A 16,906-nucleotide genomic window follows, 5' to 3' on the forward strand; every position below is an offset into this window, starting at 1 on the left:
TTCTCTTTTCCCTCTCTCCCTCCTCCCCTCTCTTACCCTCCCCCTGTCCTCTCTCTCTTCCTCCCTGTCTCCTCCCCTCTCTTACCCTCCCCCCTGTCCTCTCTCTCTTCCTCCCTGTCTCCTCCCTCTCTCTGGTGACAGACTCTTCTCTCCATCTTTCTACTTCCTTTCACTCTCTCCTTCTCTTTTCCCTCCCTTTCTTCCTCCTCCCCTCTCTTCTCACTCGTTCTTCCTGTCTCCAGTGACAGACTGTCTGTATGTGAGGAAGTCCTTTGAGGGCCAGATGAAAGTTGACAGTGGTTATTTCTCATCATGGCATTCAGCTCCACATGTCACAAGTGCTCAGTGCAGGTCTGATGGGAGAATATGTCTAGCACTATGAAGGCCTGCTACTCACCAGGAGAATATGTCTTGCGTTATGAAGGCCTAGTACCTAGTAACGGGGGAAGAAATCGATACAGTTACATATCAGGATATTCTTTTTGACGATATATATCGTATAGTTTTGACTATCGCAATATTATTTTTGTGCTAGTTGGCTGCACCTGCACCAAAACAGTATTTTCTTCATAGCTTGTTTCCCATCCTCTTTTTAAATAGGGAGCCAATTTGTTTTCAGTACTTTTATTTCCATTACAGATCAACATTTTTCTCATGGCTCTGTCTTGTCCCTCTGCAGCAGACATGGTGAGCACTATGTTTTGAACAGCGAATTGCACTAAAATCACAGTATTCAATCACAGTATTCAATCACAATAAAGAATTGTGAGAATCGCAATACATATCGTATCGGCACCAAAGTATGGTTATAATATCGTATCGTGAGGTCCCTGGCAATTCCCGGTGCTAGTAGTACTCCAGGAGGCCTTGGTACTGCTTAAAGATCTGACAGTACCAATGTCATGTCCCATCCTTTTATCCTCCTCTCCTCCGCCTCGCCACTATGGAACTTACTGATGTCCAAATGACCACGGGATTCTCTTCACCCACCCGGAGAGCAGGGTTTCCACTAGGAGAATTTGGGGCCGGACAGTTGAGAAATGGACCGGTCATCCATATGTGTTGGGTTTGTAACCCATTAGGGTGTCCATCCATGCAGCCAACAGCATCAATAAACCAGGGATATTACTTTCCTAAAACAATAATTGTCCACCTCACAGTTCAGCTGTCGGAGATTTGAGCACTAAATGCATCAGCACATTGCATGCATAGGCCTATAGGCTTAGTGATCCACTATAGTCAGGGTTAGAAATTAACACCCGCCAAATTGGGTATATTTTTACATTGGCGGGTAAGAATGTCTATTTCACCAGCCACGTTGGGTGGTCACACAGAGCAAGGCCACATATAGAGGTTTGGTCAAATTGACTAGAAAGGCTACTAAAGTGTGGCTTCGTCCTCGTGTTTCTTGGCCAGATACAGTGTCCTCCGTAGTTATTGGGACAGTAAAGCATTTTTTCTTATTTTTACTCTATAGTTCAAAAGTTTTGATTTGAATTCAAATAATAACTATGAGTTTAAAGTGCAGACTGTCAGCTTTAATTAGAATTTTCATTCATATCAAGTGAACCATTTTAGAGGTGCAAAAGTATTGGGAAAAATGTGCTGATGTGTATTAAAGTAGTAAAAAGTTAGCTATTTGGTCCCATATTCCTAGCACGCAATGACCACATTAAGCTTGTGACTGTACAAACTTGTTGGATGTATTCACTGTTTGTTTTGGTTGTGTTTCAGATTAGTTTGTTCTCAGTAGAAATTTATGTCATTTTGGAGTCACTTTTATTGTAAATAGGCATGCAAAATGTTTCTAAATACTTCTACATGAATGTGGATGCTACTATGATTACGGATAATTCTGAATGAATCGTGAATAAGGATTACTGAGAAAGTTAGATGCACAAATACATTATATATACAAAAGTATGTGGACACTCCTTCAAATTTGTGGATTTGGCAATTTCAACAACACCCATTGCTGACAGGTGTATAGAATTGAGCACACAGCCATGCAATCTCCATAAACAAACATTGGCAGTGGAATGGCCTTCCTGAAGAGCTCAGTGACTTTCAACGTGGCACCGTCATAGGATGCCACCTTTTCAAAAAGTCAGTAGTCAAATTTCTGCCCTGCTAGAGCTGCCCCGGTCAACTGTAATTGCTGTTATTGTGAAGTAGAAACGTCTAGGAGCAACAACGGCTCAGCAGTGAAGTGGTAGGCCACACAAGCTCACAGAACCTGACCGCTGTGCGTAGAGCGTAAAAATAATCTGTCCTTGGTTGCAACACTCACTACCGAGTTCCAAACTGCCTCTGGAAGCAACGTCCACACAATAACTGGCCGTTGGAAGCTTTGTAAAATGGGTTTCCATGACCGAGTAGCCGCACACAAGCCTAAGATTACAATGCGCAATGTCAAGAGTCAGCTGGAGAGGTGTAAAGCTCACCGCCATTGGACTCTGGAGCAGTGGAAATGTGATCTCTGGAGTGATGAATCACGCTTCACCATCTGGCAGTCCGACAGACTAATCTGGGTTTGGCAGATGCCAGTAGAACGCTACCTGCCCCAATGCATAGTGCAAACTGTAACATTTGGTGGAGGAGGAATAATGGTCTGGGGCTGTTTTTCATGGTTCTGTCTAGGCCCCTTAGTTCCATTGAAGGGAAATTTTAACGCTACGGTATACAATGACATTCTAGACAGTACGGTGCTTCCAACTTTGTGGCAACAGGGAAGGCCCTTTCCTGTTTCAGCATGACAATGCCCCCGTGCACAAAGTGAGGTCCATACATAAATGGTTTGTTGAGATTGGTGTGGAAGAACTTGACTGGCCTGTACTGAGCCCTGACCTCAACCCCATCGAACACCTTTGGGATGAATTGGAACTCCGACAGTGAGCCAGGCCTAATCGCCCAACATCAGTGTCCGACCTCACTAATGCTCTTGTGGATGAATTGAGGCAAGTCCCCGCAGCAATGTGCCAACATCTAGTGGAAAACCTTCCCAGAAGAGTGGAGCAAAGGGGGCACCAACTCCATATAATGCCCCTGATTTTGGAATGTGATGTTTGACAAGCGGGTGTCCACATACTTTTGGTCATGTAGTGTATCATACCCCCAAAAAACATGCTATCCTCCCCTGTTATTGTAAAGGTGAGAGGTTAGCATGTCTTGGGTGTATGATATTTGTGGATCTGTAACTTAGAACAAAAAGTAGAAAATGCTTTACCGTCCCAATAATTACGGAGGGCACTGTATATCATTTACTTCACTCTCTACATTGTTTTTCAATGTTAGTTTGAGTTTGCTGCAACCGTCTGCTGCTAGGAAGACATCGCAGTCTGAGATTGTTTTCAGATAAAACCAGTAATGACGTCATTCACGAGGCAGTCTATTCGCTGAGGCTAATAATTAGGGCTCCCGAGGGGCGCAGCGTTCTAAGGCACTCAATCTTAGTGCTAGAGGCGTGCGTCACTACAGACCCGAGTTCGATTCTAGGCTGTATCACAACCGGCCGTGGTTGGGAGTCCCACAGGGCGGTGCACAATTGCCTTGTTAAATAAAGGTTCAATCAAAATAATGATAATAGGATCATCTTTGGGAGAAACGTGAGAGAGTGGCCAAATAAGGGAATGAATAGAAATCAACATGTTTTGCGTTATTGTTTGTATATTATCACAAACAAAGTACTAGGGTAGTGAATTGATGTTAGCTTTAGCTGTCAGCTAGCAAGGAAAGTTAGTCTAAGGAAAGCAAGGAAAGTACCGAAGTTTCAGTATACCGTGCCACGCTAGTCCACTGTATGATAGGCTGGAGTAAAACTGACTAGGCAATCAGGATAGATAATAAACAGAGTAGCAGCAGTGTAAAGGAAAGGGGGGTACCTAGTCATTTGTCCAACAAGGTATTCAACTGAAATGTTTCCTCCGCATTTAACCCAACCCCTCTGAATCAGAGAGGTGCGGGGGGCTGCCTTAATTGATATCCACGTCTTCGCCGCCCAGGGGACAGTAGACTGTGTGTGTGTGTGTTGGAGTGTCAGTGTGTGGTTAGAGTCCAGTGAGTATACATAGAACCAGTGCAGAAAAATGTATAGAGAGGGGGAGGGGTGGGGGGGGTCAATGCAAATAGTCAGAGTAGCCATTTGATTATCTGTTCAGCGGTCTTAAGGCTTGGGGGTAGAAGCTGTTCAGAAGCCATTTGATCCCTGGCTTGGCACTCCGGTACCGCTTGTCGTGTGGTAGCAGAGAGATGACTTGGGTGGCTGGAGTCTTTTAAAATGTTTAGGGCCTTCCTCTGACACAGCCTTGTATAGAGGTCCAGGATGGCAGGGAGTTTGGCCGCAGTGATGTACTGGGCGTACACACTACCGTCTGTACCGACTTGCAGTCAGATGCCAAGCAGTGATACCAAGCGGTGATGCAGCCTGTCAACATGCTCTTAATGGTGCAGCTATATATCATTTTGAATATCTTAGTTAAGGCCAGTGCCAAATCTTTTCGGCCTCCTGCAGGGGAAGAGGCATTGTCATGCCCTCTTCACGACTATGATGTTGTTTGGACCATGATAGGTCCTTTGTGATGTGGACACCGAGGAACTTGAAGCTCTCGACCCACTCCACTACAGCCCCATCGATGTGAATAGTTGTGTGCTCGGCCCTCTGTTTCCTGTAGTCCACAATCAGCTTGTTTGTCTTGCTGACATTGAGACAGAAGTTGTTGTCCTGGCACCACACTGCCAGGTGTCTGACCTCCTCCTGTAGGCTTTCTCATTGTTTTTGCCGATCAGGCCTACCACGTTGGCAATGTTGCCATCAAGCACACACGCATTGAGGGTCAGTGTGGCGGATGTGTTGTTGCCTAACTTTCACCACCTGGGGGCGACTCGTCAGGATGTCCAGGGTCCAGTTGCAGAGGGAGGTGTTTAGTCCCAGGGTCCTTAGCTTGGAGGAAACAATGGTTTTGAATGCCGAGCTGGAGTCAATGGAAAACATTCTCATGTAGGTGTTCCTTTTGTCCAGGTGGGAAAGGTCACTGTGGAGTGCAATAGAGATTGCGTCATTAGTGGGTCTGTTGCGGCGGTATCTGAAGTGGGCCCAGGGTGTGTGGGATGATGGTGTTGATGTGAGCAATGACCAGCCTTTCAAAGCCTTGCATGGCTACAGATGTGAGTGCTACGGGGCAATAGTCATTTAGACAGGTTATCTTAGCATTCTTGAGCACAGGGACTATGGTGGTCTTTTTGAAATATGTAGGTATTACAGACTCTGTCAGGGAATATCAGTGAAGACACTTGCCAGCTGGTGAACCTGTTTAAGTCTTACTCGCATCGGCAACGGAGAGTGTGATCACACAGTCATCCGGAACAGCTGGTGCTCTCATGCATGGTTGGTTCAGTGTTGCTTGCCTCAAAGCGAGCATCGAAGGCATTTAGCTCGTCTGGTAGGCTCGTGTCACTGGGCAGCTTGCGACTGGATTTCACTATGTAATCCGTGATTGTTTGCAAACCCTGCCACATTTGACGAGCTTCAGAGCCGGTGTATGAAGTGTCAATCTTGGTCCTGTATTGACGATTTGAATGTTTGATGGTTCCTCAGAGGGCGTAGTGGAATTTCTTATAAGCGTCCAGATTAGTGTCTTGCACCTGTAAAACGGCTGCAGGATATTATATTGCAACAAACACAACATTACATTTGGAAAACATTTTCCAAGAGAACAAAATGAAACAAAACACTTGCAAACTGGTTTAAACCGTTTTTGTTTTACTTCAATGAAAAAGGCATCCATCTTCACAAGAAACAGTAGCCCGAGGCTCCTCTCTTGCTCTCTCGCTCCATCAGCAGCAGCAGGCGCATAAGGCAGCGCAGAAGACAGTGAGAAAATGGTGCTGAAGCACGAAATTGGGATGTATGATATGCTGCTATGGACAATTTGGCCAGCTACAATTTTATTTATCGACTTTTCATTTATTTTATCGGCCAAAAGCCGTCAATTACCGGCTTACGGAAACCCTGCAAGAGAGGGCAAGAGATGGAAGAATGATGGGAGAGAGAGGAATGAAGATAGAGGTTGTTATAGGGTCATCGTCCATGTCCGTCTCTAATAAGACTTCAACAAAGGGTGGACACTAGTGTGAAATCGGAATATCTGTGTGTGTGTGTCTGCAGGTACTAGGGACAGAGCGGAGGGTGGTGTGAAATCAGAATTAGCGACCGAGGCTGAGTTTCTCTTCTACCTTTCCCTCCTAATGACCAGCCTACATGGCTGTGAATCTGACACGCCTTTACAAACCTGATTACTTGGTCCTGTTTAACACAGTGTGATGACACAACTAGGCTGTTGATCTGGCTCACAGAGGAGAAGAGGAGGAAAGAATGTACAGATTTAATCTTAGAGAGGTGTTTCTTATGTTTCTCCTCTATTGATGTTCAAAAGCAAACGCTACCAAGGGTCAGAGACTCATATGCGTCCCAAATGGCAACCTATTCCCTATGTAGTGCACTACCTTTTGACCAGGGCTTAGTTTGTGATTCTGATTAGATTTTTACCTCCCTCAGCATTCGTTCCGGCCCAACTTCTTAGCCACAGCACACCAGCTGAATGAAGAAGGCTTTAAGGTGAGTACTACTGTTCGTTCTCAATTACTACTCTTCAAATGAAATTTTATTGGTCACATACACGTGTTTAGCAGATGTTATTGCGGGTCTAGCAAAATTCTTCTCTCCTATTGGAAGTTTAGTCATGAGTTAGACTGCTAGTAGACCTGATAGTCTATGCACAACCCAAAACAACACACCAAAACACAGAGGGACTGAAGAGAAAGAGAACAAACTGACATTTGCTTCTCTCCCCCTCTGTGTGTGTGTGTGTGTGTGGTCTCTCCTCCAGCTCTTTGCTACAGAGGCCACCTCGGCCTGGCTCTCTGCCAATGACGTGCCCGCCACCCCTGTGGCATGGCCCAGCCAGGAGGGAGGAGATGCCAGCATGCCCAGTATTATCAGGTGAGAGGGGATAAGGGCAAGGGGTGACTGTCTGGAATAGAGGGATGAAGAGAGGGAGGGATAAAGAGTAAGTTGTATTAGTCGTATGTACAGGATACGCATGGTATACATCGTCCAATGAAATGCTTTCTTGCAAGTTCCCAACAAAGCAACAGCAATAAGAAATAATAAAAGATAAGAATATGAACATAAAGTAAATGTTTCAATAGAATAAACATTTTAGCATAATTACAATACAGGATGGTACAATTTTTAGTCCAATATTAACATGTGTATTGGGGAAGAGGGGGAATGGGGGGCCAGTGTATAAACTGAGTCTGGTAGCAGCAGTTGTGATGTGTGTGTGTGTGTGTGTAGTATGAATGTATATGTGTGTATGTCTGTGTGGGTGTGTAGTATGAATGAATATGTGTATGTATGTTTGTGTAGTTGTGTGCATGAATGTATGTGTGTGTGTATGGCTGTGAAGTGTAGTATGAATGTATGTGTGTGTGTGTGTGTGTGTAGTATGAATGTAAATGTGTGTGTATGGCTGTGTGTGTGTGTGTGTGTGTGTGTGTGTGTGTGTGTGTGTGTGTGTGTGTGTGTGTGTGTGTGTGTGTGTGTGTGTGTGTGTGTGTGTGTGTGTGTGTGTGTGTGTGTGTGTGTGTGTGTGTGTGTGTGTGTGTGTGTGTATGAATGTATATGTGTGTGTGTAATATGAATGCACATGTGTGTGTGTATGTCTGTGGGTGTGTAGTATGAATGAATATGTGTGTGGGTGTGTAGTATGAATGTATATGTGTGTGTATGTCCGTGGGTGTGTGTGACTGTGTGTGTGTGTGTATGTCTGTGTGGGTGTGTAGTATGAATGTATATGTGTGTGTGTGTATGTCTGTGGGTGTGTAGTATGAATGTATATGTGTGTGTGTCTAGTATGAATGTATATGTGGGTGTGTAGTATGAATGTATATGTGGGTGTGTAGTATGAATGTGTATGTCTGTGTATGTGTAGTATAAATGTATATGTGTGGGTGTGTAGTATGCATGTGTATGTGTGTGTGTATGTCTGTGTGTAGTATGAATGTATATGTGTGTTTGTATGTCTATGTGGGTGTGTAGTATGAATGTATATGTGTATGTCTGTGTGGGTGTGTGCATGAATGAGTGCATGTGTGCTAAGGTGTGTAGTAACAGAGCAGGTGGTCAGTCCAATTCAAGTAGTCTGATGACTTGTAAATAGAAACTGTCTCTGAGCCTGTTGGTATCAGACCTCATTCTCCAATTCCGTCATCATTATGGAGAACAGCTTGTTTCTGGGGTGTGTGAGGTCCTAGATGATGTTGCGTGCCTTCCTCAGGCACTGTTTTGAGTAGATGTCCTGGATGGGTGGGAGCACGGTCTCAGTGATGGACTGGGCCGTCTTCACCACCCACTGGAGGGCCTTGCGGTCGTGAACGGAGCAATTCCCGTACCAGGCCGTGATGAAACAGGTCAGGACGCTCTCAATGATGAAGCGGGAATATTTGGAGAACACCCGGGGCAGCACGCCAAATTTCCTTAGCTGTCTTAGGAAGTAGGGACACTGGTGTGCCATCTTGTCAAGAGTGGTGGTATTGTTGGTCCATGACAAGTTCTCTGTGATGTGGACACTGAAGAACTTAAAACTCGTGACTCTCTCTACTGCAGTCTTGATGTGGATCGGGGCACCCTCCTTTCAAACGTTATTAATCTACCTTCCGAAAATACCTCTCATCTTTTGTGACAACTGATGCGTCCTCTCCTTCAGTGTGGAATTAAGCATGTAACTGTGTTGACAGTCATTGATCAACAAGTCATTTTGCATCCCGAACAACCCCAGCTAATTAAATCAAATGTTATTGGTGTTTAGCAGATGTTATTGTGGGTGCAGCGAAATGCTTGTGTTTCTTGCTCAACGAACAATTACACACACAGACATGGGGGGGAACAGAGGATAATATATGCGTAGAGAATGAAGGGATGTAAAACAGGTGTGCGGATGAACAAGACAAAACAAATGGAAAATGAAAGGTGGAGCGGCGATGGCTAGAAGACCGGTGATGTCGACCGCCGAGCACCACCCGATCAAGGAGAGGAGCCTACTTCGGCGGGAGTCGTGACAAGAGCGGCATAGACTAAGATACAGTAGATACAGTGTATTATTATTTTATCTTTATTTAACTAGGCAAGTCAGTTAAGAACAAATTCTTATTTTCAATGCCGGCCTGGGAACAGTGGGTTAACTGCCTCGTTCAGGGCCAGAACGACAGATTTTTACCTTGTCAGCTCGGGGGATTCGATCTTACAACCTTCCGGTTACTAGTCTAACGCTGTAACCACCACTAGGCTACCTGCCGCCCCACTAATATACATATGAGATGAGTAATGCAAAATATGTAAACATTGTGACTAGTGTTCCATTATTAAAGTGGCCAGTGATGTCAAGTCTATGTATATAGGGCAGCAGCCGCTAATGTGCTAGTGATGGCTATTTAACAGTCTGATGGCCTTGAGATAGAAGCTGTTTTTAAGTCTCCCGGTCCCGGCTTTGATGCACCTGTACTGACCTCGCCTTCTGGATGAGAGCGGGGTGAACAGGCAGGGACTCGGATGGTTGTTGTTGGATTGCGTCCTACCTGACAGGTCGCTCCTACCAGGTGGCGTGGCGAGAATCTGTCTCCTCACCACGCGCTCTCACCACTGGTGTCCCCCAGGGCTCTGTTCTAGGCCCTCTCCTATTCTCGCTATACACCAAGTCACTTGGCTCTGTCATAACCTCACATGGTCTCTCCTATCATTGCTATGCAGACGACACACAATTAATCTTCTCCTTTCCCCCTTCTGATGACCAGGTGGCGAATCGCATCTCTGCATGTCTGGCAGACATCAGTGTGGATGACGGATCACCACCTCAAGCTGAACCTCGGCAAGACGGAGCTGCTCTTCCTCCCGGGGAAGGACTGCCCGTTCCATGATCTCGCCATCACGGTTGACAACTCCATTGTGTCCTCCTCCCAGAGCGCTAAGAACCTTGGCGTGATCCTGGACAACACCCTGTCGTTCTCAAGTAACATCAAGGCGGTGGCCCGTTCCTGTAGGTTCATGCTCTACAACATCCGCAGAGTACGACCCTGCCTCACACAGGAAGCGGCGCAGGTCCTAATCCAGGCACTTGTCATCTCCCGTCTGGATTACTGCAACTCACTGTTGGCTGGGCTCCCTGCCTGTGCCATTAAACCCCTACAACTCATCCAGAACGCCGCAGCCCGTCTGGTGTTCAACCTTCCCAAGTTCTCTCACGTCACCCCGCTCCTCCGCTCTCTCCACTGGCTTCCAGTTGAAGCTCGCATCCGCTACAAGACCATGGTGCTTGCCTACGGAGCTGTGAGGGGAACGGCACCTCAGTACCTCCAGGCTCTGATCAGGCCCTACACCCAAACAAGGGCACTGCGTTCATCCACCTCTGGCCTGCTCGCCTCCCTACCACTGAGGAAGTACAGTTCCCGCTCAGCCCAGTCAAAACTGTTCGCTGCTCTGGCTCCCCAATGGTGGAACACACTCCCTCACGACGCCAGGACAGCGGAGTCAATCACCACCTTCCGGAGACACCTGAAACCCCACCTCTTTAAGGAATACCTAGGATAGGATAAAGTAATCCTTCTCACCCCCCCCCCCTTAAAAGATTTAGATGCACTATTGTAAAGTGGCTGTTCCACTGGATGTCATAAGGTGAATGCACCAATTTGTAAGTCGCTCTGGATAAGAGCGTCTGCTAAATGACTTAAATGTAAATGTAATGTAAATGTCCCTGATAATCTTTTTGGCCTTCCTGTGACATCGGGGCAGTAGGTGTTCTGGAGGGCAGGTAGTTTGCCCCCTGTGATTCGTTGGGCAGACCTCACCACCCTCTGGAGAGCCCTGCAGTTGTGGGCAGTGCAGTTGCCGTACCAGGCGGTGATACAGCCTGACAGGATGCTCTCAATTGTGCATCTGTAAAAGTTTGTGAGGGTTTTAGGTGCCAAGACAAATTTCTTCAGCCTCCTGAGGTTGAAGAGGCGCTGTTGCGCCTTCTTCACCACACTGTCTGTGTGGGTGGACCATTTCAGTTTGTCAGTGATGTGTAAGCAGAGGAAATAGGGGGGTGCTCCCTCTGCTGTTTCCTGAAGTCCACGATCAGCTTTGTTTTGTTGACGTCGGGTGAGAAGTTATTTTCCTGGCACCACACTCCCAGGGCCCACACCTCCTCCCTGTAGGCTGTCTCGTCATTGTTTGTAATCAGGCCTACTACTGTGTTGTTTGCAAACTTGATGATTGAGTTGGAGGCATGCGTGGCCACGCAGTCTTGGGTGAACAGGGAGTACAGGAGAGGGCTGAGCAAGCACCCTTGTGGTGCCCCAGTTGTGAGGATCAACGAAGTGGAGGTGTTGTTTCCAACCTTCACCATCTGGGGGCATCCCATCACGAAGTCCAGGACCCAGTTGTACAGGGTGGGGTTGAGACCCAGGGCCTCGAGCTTGGAGTGTACTATGGTGTTGAATGCTGAGCTGTAGTCAATGAATATCAGTAGCCTACTATAGTAAAACTGTGCACTGTGCCCAGCTTCACACACTGACCAACGCGAGGTAGGCGGCCTGATCTTGAACATCTGCACGTCACCTTCCGCATTCAAATGCTAAATTGGCTTGCGCGATATTCGGCTTTATTAGTTTAGTGACAACCTATGAAATCTGCTAGGTTGTTATTGTTATCTATGTGCGGTTGTATGTATTGTATGTTACCGGAATAAATGTAAACTATTGGAGACATTTGGCTATACCTGATGAACAGGCTTAGTATAGATTTTACTTAGCTTGTTCAGGTTCACCAACAGCAATAGTTTTTTTAGGTAGTTTGTTTAAAACCAATCAGTGTATATGGTCATTTTTAGATATACAGGGTAAAGTTAATATTTTCATAACAAGAACAACAATCAAGTTTTGTGAGGCACGCTGCATGGCCGATGCAGGAGGAAAAATAAGGTTACTCCGTAGAAACGTCAACGGTCATAACCATTAGATTTTGAGGTGGGTGGGGGGATTAAATCCAAAGTTGGCTATATATTAATTCGCTATGTCATAGCTCATTTGTAAACGGTAAATATTGATACAATACTAGCTCAAACACTTAATCTGCAAAAATGACACGTTAATTTAGTGGGTGATGGTGATTTCAGAACCGAAGTGGGGGGGGCTAAAAACACGTTGCCCCCACTAATCTCATATTGGTAGTGAGGTGGTGCCTAGTTTCCCTTATGGCTCAGCTCAGGTGCCAAAATAGTAGATACACCCTAGACATGCATAATTTACACACACACATACACACATGCAGAAGTCAGTTCAGACAGATCCGGATCAGAGAGGCCCAACTCATGAGCTAATCAGCAGAGGATTTGGAAATTGAATGTGTTTATGCAACGAATGTTAGTGCATCAAACTGAATCGCAACGATTCGTTCTCTAATCAAACCGAATCCCACAAATCGTTTCAAGCTAAAAACGTATCAATCCTGTATCGTATCGGAGCCCATGTACAGTATCTGGATGTGTATGGAATTGTCTTGAAAGGGAAAGATGTACATCCCTAGTATTTTGCTAACATCTCACTCCTTACAGCTCTTACTGCTTCATCACTATAATATATTTGGCGTGTGATTAAACTCTGAATAATGTCTCAGAACACACAGTCCAATTACACAGAATTATAAGGAATATGAAATATAACAACGAGGAGTGCATACACACACACACACACTACTCCTCCTTACACAGTGCTGCTGTCAGCCTCAGGAGTGGCACGTGATGTGTGTGTGATTGTGGACAGAGGATTTGATGTCACCTTTGTTTTAATGTGGTTGTCATCTGTGTCCCCTCCATATTATCATTAGCATTCCATCCTGATGTGTCTCTGTCTGACAAAAGGCTTCAGATATAAATGTATCTTTAGATGCTTTACCTCGTCTGTTTATCCACAGCCTTGTTTTCCTCTTCTCCTCATACTTCCTCCTCTCCTCTCTTCTCCTCTCCCTTTCTCTCTTCTCCTATTCTCCTCGGTTCACTGTAACCTTTCTCTGTGTATGTGTGTAGGCTGATCAATGAGGGCCACATTGACCTGGTGATAAACCTTCCCAACAACAACAGCAAGTTCCTCAGGGACAATTTCCTGATACGCAGGATGGCTGTGGACCACGGGGTGCCTCTCATCACCAACTACCAGGTACACAGACACAGTGACAAGACACACACACATCCAAAGCAACTTACAGTACTTACAAGAATTGAACAGACAATCATGTCTTAAACAGATTGAGACACCTTTCCAGGGTCAGTTTAATTTCAATTCAGGAATTTTAACTGCAATTCCAAGTTTTACTCATAGAAAAGCATTATTTGGAATTGGAGTACTTCCCGAATTGAATTGACCCCATCACTGAACCTTTCCCTGTGGTCCCGTCAGGTGGTCAAGCTGTTTGCTGAGGCCATAAAGTATGCCAGCGAGTTGGACACCACCAGCCTGTTCCACTACCGCCAACGGGACGCTGACCGCCTTAGGGACGCTGCCGCCGGACTGCAGAGCTAGAGCTGCACCCCCCCCCCTTCTCATCTCTTCATCTATCCCTGACCCCATCTCTGACCCTCCCTCTCTCCCTCATCCTCCTCCCCCACAGGGCCCAGACACAGCACAGTACAGCACAGCTCACTCCATCAGGGTCCTCCAACACCAGGAAAGACCATGATGACCCTTGACCTTTCACGTGACATGCTTCTTTACAGAGTAGAGGTGTATTTGTCCCCTTTCCCCTGAAGTGTGCACTCACACACTCCTCCCCATTGATTTTAAAGTGTTGGATTGGTGTAAGAATGTTGGGCCAGAGGGAGTTTCCACCATATTTCTTCCATCAGTCAGCTCCTCTGAAATCCATGAAGGGAAGCAAACACTTTAGGAGAAAGGACAGAAATTTGGACACTGGGGCTCGTCTTCCATGACAACCGTTGCTGCCTGTCTCTTTTCCTCTGTGATGTCTGGCGGATACTGTACCAAACATAGTTACTGTAGCGAAGATAGTTACTGTACCAGAAGTTAAAGGGGGTAAACCATTGTTATTGACACCTGTAAATGTAGCTCTTAATTATATGCCAAATCTTTATACATGTGTTTTAAAGACATTTCACATCTAGGGATAGAGGACATAGTATGTTTGTTTGTGATCTCATTTAACCACATCCAAGGGCAGTATCTTTCCTGTTTACACTCCACAAACACATTTTTCATTATCTTGGCTGTATTTTCCTCATACTGAAAACACATAAAACACATTTGATATTTTGTTCGCCAGTTCAGAAGCCTTCAACATTTTAAAGTCTAAAACAGACCTTGCTGACAAACTTTTAAAAGCAGCAGGTGGCCATCCTATTATCGCTGACCAGAAAATCGGGCATCATTTTCTGTTCCAGTGACGACATGTTGACTCACCACTGATCGTCTCTAACTAACCCACCCGTCTCTAACTAGCCAGCCGCTGCTTTCAGCCGTTGTAATGCCTGCTACATTAAAGGACTCAGTTTGGCCAGTGACCCACACTACTGCTTCATGCATTCATGCATTTTGGTTATAGACTAAAGATGGTGCTATGGGCCCAACTAGGATTGTATGTGTATGTTGAGTGCAGTGTTGGAAAAAGTACCCAATTGTCATACTTGAGTAAAACTATAGATACTTAGAAAGTTACTCAAGTACAAGTGAGTCACCCCCCTTAAGTAAAAGTCTAAAAGTATTCGGTTCTAAATGTACTTAAGTGTCTAAAGTTAAGGTAGAAATCATTTCAAATTCCTTATATTAAGCAAAGCAGACGGCATCATTGTCTTGTATTAAACATTTGCAGATAACCAGGGACTCCAACACTCAGACATCATTTTGAAAATATGCATTTTTGTTTAGTGAGTCCACCAAATCAGAGTCAGCAGGGATGACCACGTGTTCTCTTGATAAGTCCGTGAATGGGACCATTTTCCTGTCCTGCTAAGCATTCAAAATGTAACGAGTACTTTTGAGTGTCAGGTAAAATGTACATTATTTTCTTTAGGAATGTAGTGAAGTAAAACTTGTCAAAAATATAAATAGCAAAGTAAAGTACAGATACCCCCAACAAAAACTTCTTAAGTAGTACTTTTAACATATTTTTACTGAAATACTTTACACCAGTGGTTGAGTGTGTTTTACTAGGCACCCTTCGAGATAGCTTCTACATTCTTGATATTTTGAGGCCGAGTTATGAATTTATCCAAAATGCTTCTGTCTTTAAAAAAAAAACTATCTGAAAGTTTTGAGTTATTTTGTGGACAATTTTAGTTAACGATCCTAACAGCTGATTAGTTATATTTTACATGTATTTGTGTGTCCATGTTTATAAATAACATGAGCTTACATTTCAAAGTACTCTCCCTTTCATAAACATCTGCATTCTGCATACATACAAATGTAATAAAAGCAGTATTCACCATGTTTTAGCTGCAGTCTATATTTATTTGACTGTATCCCTGGGTTTACCCTGCTGTATAGAAGTTAGACACTTTTAGTGCCCTAGGGAATCAGGTTCTGCAGGACCATAGATGTTTTAGTCTCATCCCCTCACCTGGAATTAACACTACTAATCAGGTGAGTACATGTTTGATTAATTGGGTTTAAATAGCACTTTTTCAGTTGCACAAAGCGCTAAGTGGGAACACCTTATCCACCACCAATATTTATTGATTTGTTTTGTTTGTCTTTCAGATGTTTTTCAAAGTCTTTCAAACACTTTTGTTTACCACATGTAAATGACTACTTTGCCTCAGGCTTTGCCTGGAGCTTGGAGGAGATCACTATCACTTCAGCTGCTTTTAGACAGGCAGCCCAAGTCTTTTGACCAATCACAGGAGAGTAGGACAGGGGTGGAGGGGGGAGGGGAACGTACTGTACATGGAGCCTTGCCTGGGCCAGCCACAGAGATGGTCTCTGCTTTTTGCAGATCTGTTGCAAGCTATACTCATTATGAATTAAAACATATTAAGAGGAAATGAGATACATGTAAGCTATTTGTGTGAGGGTACAAATGACTAGATACAGTGGAGAACAACCTCTGACCTCTTCAATAGCAGGTTAGTCACACACACTCAGGCCTTAATGACAATTTAATACAACAGCATGAAGATTACATTGCCTGTAGTGTTCCATGTGGCTTTTGTTGTCAGTCCCTGTGTGAGTCTTGTTATGCTCTCAGTAAATACCTCTTTTGCTGACAGACGCTAGTCACACTGACTTCAGACGCTAGCTATGAGATTTGATGCTTTTACCTCAGCAATGATGATTGCACTCTTATAGTGTGTTCCGAATGGCACTCTATTCCCTAGATAGTGCACTACTTTTGACCAGGGCCCTATGGTTAAGTAGTGCACTATAAAGGGAATAGGGTGCCATTTGGAATGTAGACGTTTCCCCAGCTGCCATAGGGCTAGACTTTCCATCACATTTACCTACGCAAAGGGAGGTTTGCCATATGCCTGTCTGCTGTAACAGCACAGCCACCTGCTGTTTGACAGGTTATATTGAGCTCAAACTTACGTTTCCTGCCATCGTTAATAACACACACACACACACACTGACCCTAAGCTCTGCAAATAATAACACTGAGCTAAGATCTAACATAAACCGTAGTGTACATGTATAATAAGAACATCTGTATGTGTTGGAATTCAATTCATCTGAATACATTCCTGTTTGTCTTAAGTATATGGGTCCTATTGGCCCTGGTTGAAAGTAGTGCACTGCATAAGGAATAGGGTGCAATTGGGAAGTTGCTGGGTCTTTTTTTTCTCCCAAGCTATGATCGTGGGAA

General features: G+C 44.8%; 1 protein-coding gene across 1 annotated transcript in view; it reads left to right on the forward strand.

Moving 5' to 3' along the window:
* The window catches only part of cps1 (carbamoyl-phosphate synthase 1, mitochondrial), an 82,632-nt gene extending 67,098 nt beyond the window's left edge, over positions 1-15,534 (forward strand). Inside the window, exons 35-38 of the mRNA XM_035749699.2 lie at positions 6,554-6,613; positions 6,885-6,997; positions 13,119-13,248; positions 13,489-15,534. Coding sequence (XP_035605592.1) covers positions 6,554-6,613; positions 6,885-6,997; positions 13,119-13,248; positions 13,489-13,611 — 426 coding nt within the window. The 3' untranslated portion in view covers positions 13,612-15,534. The remainder of the gene's footprint in view (positions 1-6,553; positions 6,614-6,884; positions 6,998-13,118; positions 13,249-13,488) is intronic.
* Positions 15,535-16,906: the final 1,372 nt, after the last annotated feature.

The sequence above is a fragment of the Oncorhynchus keta genome, chromosome 34 (genome assembly GCF_023373465.1).
Source record: "Oncorhynchus keta strain PuntledgeMale-10-30-2019 chromosome 34, Oket_V2, whole genome shotgun sequence".
NCBI lineage: Eukaryota > Metazoa > Chordata > Actinopteri > Salmoniformes > Salmonidae > Oncorhynchus > Oncorhynchus keta.